Genomic DNA, 6993 nt, shown 5'->3' with positions numbered 1-6993 from the left:
CGTTGTGCTGAAAAAAAATAAAATTTGTTATAACACTTCAACTGAATCACTAAATTCATTAATACAACGTCAGAAATTGAAATAAAATTTCTTTTCAAGAAACTTGGGATTAAAAAAATTGGTGGATGGAACTGTCATTTTTGTCCTCTCTTGGTGTCTTTACTTATTATTTACACCATAGTTGGATCTTTTCTTGAGGTAATATCCAAATGGTTGATCCAATTATCATCGATACATTATACCATTTCTGCGTATCATTTTTTCATGTGATATAATGCATTAGTTTACGTACATAACAGAAAAAAAAAAAGCGATCTTTTTATGATCATTGGAGTCACTCTTAACATAATACCCCAAAGGTAATGTCAAACAAATTCTATTTACGATAGCTGCTATCAAAATCATGTCGGATGCATATATACAAACCTCTAGAAGTTATAAAAATACGAAGAAATGCGGGAAAATTTATGAGTTTGATTCTAATTCTGTCCATAAGATACAAAAGGAGTATATACCTAAGTCTTATTGTATAGTTGTTTATATGCAGTGAAAGAGAGAAGAAGCTTTGGACTAATTGTAAACTCCAATCAAAGTCCTAGGAACTACAAATGATCCAAGCTCAATATTGGGGTAACTTATAATAGTTTCTTACCACTTTAGGCATACACGCACCATTGGCAACTCGATATGTGTCAGGAAAAATAAAATTGATATCACATGGATAGGCCCACTAGGGTTAGGCCCATACCATTCGTGAAATCCCCATCAGGCCAAGGTCCTATAAATATCAGGTTTGAGCGTATGATTCATGGATTCACTATATTATTTTCAGCAGCATCCTTAGCTGCTCTCACCTTAGATTCTCAGTCTCTGACTTGAGCGTCGGAGGGGCTACGTCAGGACACCCTCCTGGCCTCCTTCTAACGGTCTTATTCGTGATTTCAGGCTCAGGGTAATTTCGAAACCTGCGTCTGGACTAGTGACACTTGCTGGAATCGGACCCTAATTTCCCGTGAGTATAAAAAATGATTTTTTTTAGGGAAAAATTTTTTAATGACACTTCATATATCATACTCGAACCATATTATAACAAATTATTAACTCGGGATTGAATCTAATGGTGAAAAAAAAAATGAATATATACACAAATTTTCTAAAAATTGAATAGAAATCCACGTTGGATTAATTCCAAGTATTAGCAATAATAAACCAAGCGTTTTGATGGCTTTGTCCACTTGTAGATGGTCGATCAGTGCGAAGCAAAAAAATTCCAATAGCCATCAAATTCACAAACAATAAATTAACATCCTTTGAAATATCCAAATTCATAACAAAGTTCCCTTTTTTGTTCCTTTAAAATCTCAAAAGAACCTTAGCTCTTTCCGCCTACAAATTACTATAAAGTCATCAAGCAAGGGAGACGCTATTTCAGCCTCTTTTTAGTGGACCAAAGAAATAATAACAATAACTGATGGCTTCTGCCTCATGTAAGGTGGCACCCTTCTGTATCCACACCTCCATCAACAAAAATGACAAGAACACACACAAACACATACTTCAATGTGTAAAAATCAATGGGTCTAAGAGTTTTTCTGGTTCAAGAATGGATGTTTTGAGCCAAGATCACGCGATTCCGATGACTTATGTTGATCCTACCGAAGAAGAAAGCGTACAAGTTCTTGAGCAACAGATTAGACAGAATATCCCGACCAAGAAGCAACTAGTTGATCCTTTTCGACAAGGAGTCATTATCTTGGATGGAGTCGGATACAGGCAAACCGTTGTTATACGGTCATATGAGGTCGGCCCGGATAAAACCACCACCATTGAAAGCATTCTTAACTTGCTTCAGGTGATCATACATGAAGCTTGATTACAAATTTGCGTGTACTTCACTTAGATGGATGAGTTTTGTTTGAATTCTATGCTTAAAGAAACGTCTCCCTGAATCGAAATTCCGCTCTTGCTGATGTAGGAAACAGCCTTGAATCATGTGTGGATGTCAGGGCTTCTTGGGGATGGATTCGGCGCGACTCATGGGATGATGAAAAACAATCTCATTTGGGTTGTTTCAAGAATGCAAGTTCAAGTTGAACATTATCCAATATGGTACTTAAGCTACTCTCATTTGTGTCACAATATATATACATAGATTTTTAAAAGTATATGTATATATTTTTTAAATGCAACAGGGGTGAGGTAATGGACATAGACACATGGGTTGGAGCATCAGGGAAGAACGGCATGCGAAGAGACTGGTTACTCCGGAGTCAAGCCACAGGCCTTGTATTCGCCCGTGCGACCAGGTGCAAACTCGACCCTTCCCGTATAATCTGTTGGTTTTGTTGGCCTTTTTTTAAAAACAAAAAGTTGTACTATCTCTGGATGTGAGCCATGAAATATTTGAGCACTGGAGGATCTAAAAGATTTGAATTACATGTAAAAAGGTAATTCTGGATATTGAGTTGAAAAGTTGTGTTTGAAACAGCACATGGGTGATGATGAACCAGCAAACAAGACGCCTTTCGAAGATGCCGGATGAGGTGAGGGCAGAAATCTCACCATGGTTTATTGAGAAGCAAGCAATAGAAGAAGAAAGCAGCCCTGAAAAGATAGACAAATTGGACAACAACGCGCGCTACATGAACACAGACCTAAAGGTAAACAATCTGCCAGCATCCTCTACACTTGTTAGCTTAGATGATCAGTAAAGAACCGTGTGTTTCTTCGAATTTTCGCAGCCAAAGAGAAGTGATTTGGACATGAACCACCATGTGAACAATGTGAAGTATGTAAGATGGATGCTTGAGGTAAAAACACCAAACATCCAACTTTTTACATAACGAAAAAGGAACCAAACCAGTACTCAATCTTGATTGTTTAACGTTGTGTTCCAGACGATCCCGGATGAATTCTTGGAGAATCACCAGCTCTCAAACATTATACTAGAATATAGAAGAGAATGTGGGAATGAAGATGTGGTGCAATCCCTTTGTGAGCCTCAAGAATATGACCTAATCAAAAGTGGAAATTTTCACCAATGCAATCACATTGTTGCAAATGGGCATGTTTTGTCATCTCATGAAATTCTACAAGAAAATGGACATTTCATACCCTTATTTCTTGGGCCATATAGCTACACACACTTGCTGCAAATAAAAGGGGAGCCTAAGAATGAAGAAATAGTGAGAGGAAAGACAACATGGAAGAAAAAACCCACAACTACACCTTTTCCTTAGTCCAAGATTTTTGTTCGACAAGCCTAATGTTCACGTTCATATGTGCATTATTGAGCAAGATAATTCATATTTCATAAAGTATTTATTTGCTAAAAATAGTTCTAAAAGTTTAGTGTCACATTTTGCCACAAATTATGAAAATTTGTAGCATTTATTTTTATTTGTGGATTCAAATGTCAACGGTAACGTACTAAACCCTGAATTTAGTTAAGGGATGACTAAAGTTTCGAACCATAACTAGTACTAGTACTAATATATAAAGTGCAAAAAACGGAGGAGGTATCAATATGATACGATTTTTCAATCCGAAAAGAAAATGCGCTAAAAAACGGAGTCACGTCCTCGATTTGATTAAACAAAGGACGTTGTGTTGTCCAGATCTTTTGAAACAAGTAATGGTTTGTAATATTCACCTCTAAGCTACGAAAAGTCTAGCAACAAATATTCACGAAGATAACAATCGATCTCAAACAAACATCTAAAGAACTCGTCTTTGACAATTCGAGTGAAGAACAATCGACAAACGCCACAAAGTGTTAAACTTTGATAAGTTTGATTTGAGAAACACACAAAGGCAAATTTGAGAGAAAACTCAAAATATTTCGTATAAACTCAAAGATAATGTCTTTGATAATGATAAAATTCGTCCATATATGCTTTAAAAAACAAAAGATATCAAAAATATAGCTGCCTAAATAATTTCGACTCTAAACTAGGAAATAAGAATATTTTCCGCAGGCGGCACGCTAGGGCGCGAAACTCGACCGCCCTAGTGCGGAGGGTTCTATATTTCGCAGTCTAGAACAGTAACAGGGGCGCAAAAATCGACCGCCTAGCGCGGCTGCCTCGGGTCCTGGGTGTTGTTTTGGCGTTATATGCGCTGGGCGCGAGAAAAGATAGCCTTAGTGCAAAGGCTTCTGTCCTCCTCATCGTTTGACACTTGAACAACGATCCTATGACTTCCAAACTCACTTCCATACATCACGAACACTTTGAGATTTGGCACCTTGTTTGCAAGCTCTTCTCGATTGCTTATTAGTCCATGCAATGTTTCTTTGAATATCTTGTTTCCGACCATTAGCACGTCACGCCCGATCATATTCATATCACTATATCTTGGTTTCGTTAAACGCATTCAATTTCAAGTATCGTATATTCACAAAAATTAAAATAATTGTTGCTCTAAAGGGGATACATGTTAGAGTAGATGCCCTGCAAGCCAACGGTTGCCTAGGGAATTTATTGACTCAAGTGAAATAAACAATCTTTATTTTAATATAATTTAAATTTTTATGGTCTCGTTATACTTTATCTGTATACCCATGCAAACAGCATAGATAAAGTCCTTGATTATGCTTTAATACAAATGAATCGTAATTCGATGTTCAAACTCATTTGTAAACACTGCATATTCTAAATTCGTTCCTAGTCGATTCAGCCGCCTAAAACATGGATAAAGGTCGCTTGAGCTCGAGACTAGCATCTGTGATGTTGTGTACTGCGTTTCTTGGTAAGGGCATGGAGATGTCCAAACATGCAGATGGGTAGACATATGATGATTATACCGAACAACCCTTCATCGGACTTTCCAAGTGGTTATCATTCATCGAGAGGATAAGTTCGTGGTTATGATTGTACACGATTAGTCCTTACGACCCGGGACAACACTGAGGCTCTATATGCTAGGGCTGTGCTTTGACTCGTTTACCGGCTCCATGAGAGTCATCAAGTGGCGAGGTTGGGTACAGTTGCAACACATATAGGAGCCAGTGTATTGTAGTCGGGTATTCGCCGCTCACCTACGGGTGTGGATATCCTATGTGATCTGATGTAATAATAGTGCATGGAATCTCTGGCCAGAGTATGAGATGTACGATGGAGAAGGAGTTCTTCAATAGTACATGCGATGCCACTATTATAGTTATCACATAGTTATCGAATTATTATGCAACCCTCGATGAACCAATGGTTGCAGATTCGATCGGGATATATGAGATGAAGGGACCGTACTGTACGTTAATCATAATCTACTGGTTCTTGCAGGCACTATCAGTGATACCTAGGGGATCATGGGGCGATGCTACTAGACGCTCTTACCATGATCCGATGGGTGCAATCAGAAATGAGTTCTGATATTCTTAATCAAGGTGTTGATGAAAAGAATGAGGCTAACTAGGGTAAGCCCGAATAAGAATAAATATTATTCTGAATCACAAAGAGTTGTGAACCCACGGCTAGCTGTATCCATGAACCATTGAGGATCACACAAGCACTGATTTACTTGTTTCCGTTGAGATAATAAATTCAATGAGTTGAATTTATAAGAAATAAGTTTGATATGATCAATCTATAAGCTTGTAAATAAAGTTTATAAAAGCTTATAGAAAATTTTGAGAGCATGACTGTTAAGACAGTCAAAGGAGTACACATGTCTTATTTAGACATTGGTGATCTCGAAATTAAAGTGTGCATCATAATAACAAACAAGTTGAAATTGTCACATCGATGATATTGGATCGTCGATCGGGATTATGATAAGATTAATGTAATGTGAGCATGGATCGTGGGCTTGTAAAAGTATAAGCACATCATGCAAATTTATTAAAGTTCAAATGGACTTTAATAATTAATTATATTTTAATTGAGTTAGAATATAGCTTATTAAGTTTTTATTAAATATTGTATTGAATTATGTAATATGGAGATATTCATGATACCATAATTTAAAACCTTGCACACAAATAAAATATTAATACATGATATTCTCACAAATATATGTATTAAAAGTAAAATCGAGATTGGCTATGAGATTGGCATGCATTTTTAGAATCTTTATTTAACTTAGTTAATAAGATTAATTAAGTAAAGAAAAGATTAGAAAAGATAATAATAATTTGTATTATAATGCATGGATCTTTTTTCGGTGGAAAATAAAATGGCATGGATTTTGGAATCTATAGTTTACTTAATTAGTTAGATTAATTAAGTAAATGATAGATTAAAAAAATGATTAGAATATTTTTTCTAATAAAATAGCAATCATTAGAAGGTTTCAAGTACTTTTGCAAGATTTGATACCTTCGGCTCTTCCGAATTCCAAAGGCTCTCGAAACACCTTTTGAAAAGAAAATTTTGGCTTGGTATTGTGTCGATTTTTAGTGTTCTATATTTTCGCAAAACATCTTCTAATTTTCTAGTGCAAATTAGAAGAGGAACAAATAATTCAGCCGTGGACCTGATTCGGAGATCGAAGAATGTTCGTAGGGATTTACAATAAGAGCTACGTCCGCTAATACCGGTGTAGTTGGAGCCAAGTGAATTATTCACTAAGGTATAATTTTCTAACATCCTATGAATGTTTTTGTTAAAATCATGTGAGCGCCCAAAGCAAAACATATTTTGATTGTCAAAATAAATAAAATTTTAAAACTTCCGCTGCATTTGGGCGTATAGAAAACATAGATCCAACAATACATTCGACAACTCAACCCTCCTCAAGTTTGACTCGATTATGTTTTGTGTAAAAAGTTCGACCAACTCGATTCTTTCAATCTATATACCTATAAATGTATGTGATTTGTGAATTTACTTAGTTACTATTTTTTCCATCATTACTAAATTAATGTTTTATTTATATATATAGTTGACTTTTCGATTTTCTGATTTAATTAACTAATTTATTTAATTGATAAATTATTATGGTTTCTTTTTTCTAAATATTACTTAATAATTGATTAATTGATATATAATTATT

At 35.7% G+C, this 6993-nt stretch overlaps 1 protein-coding gene across 1 annotated transcript; it reads left to right on the top strand.

Moving 5' to 3' along the window:
- Positions 1 to 1423: 1423 nt before the first annotated feature.
- On the top strand, positions 1424 to 3306 carry LOC142541736 (oleoyl-acyl carrier protein thioesterase 1, chloroplastic-like). The gene is made up of 6 exons (XM_075648201.1): positions 1424 to 1852; positions 1976 to 2109; positions 2193 to 2306; positions 2489 to 2660; positions 2742 to 2810; positions 2898 to 3306. The coding sequence occupies exons 1-6, from the start codon at positions 1472 to 1474 to the stop codon at positions 3237 to 3239; spliced, it is 1212 nt and encodes a 403-aa protein (XP_075504316.1). The 5' UTR covers positions 1424 to 1471; the 3' UTR covers positions 3240 to 3306.
- Positions 3307 to 6993: the final 3687 nt, after the last annotated feature.

The sequence above is a fragment of the Primulina tabacum genome, chromosome 4 (genome assembly GCF_025594145.1).
Source record: "Primulina tabacum isolate GXHZ01 chromosome 4, ASM2559414v2, whole genome shotgun sequence".
Lineage (NCBI taxonomy): Eukaryota > Viridiplantae > Streptophyta > Magnoliopsida > Lamiales > Gesneriaceae > Primulina > Primulina tabacum.
Note: the sequence above shows the minus strand (reverse complement) of the source record. Positions and strands in the feature narration are given on the sequence as shown.

Excerpts from the sequence above, each read along its gene's own strand:
- LOC142541736 (XM_075648201.1), top strand. The coding sequence starts at position 1,472 with ATGGCTTCTGCCTCATGTAAGGTGGCACCCTTCTGTATCCACACCTCC. Across the intron at positions 1,853-1,975 it reads GCATTCTTAACTTGCTTCAG|GAAACAGCCTTGAATCATGT; the intron begins GTGATCATACAT and ends TTGCTGATGTAG. Across the intron at positions 2,661-2,741 it reads ACATGAACACAGACCTAAAG|CCAAAGAGAAGTGATTTGGA; the intron begins GTAAACAATCTG and ends GAATTTTCGCAG.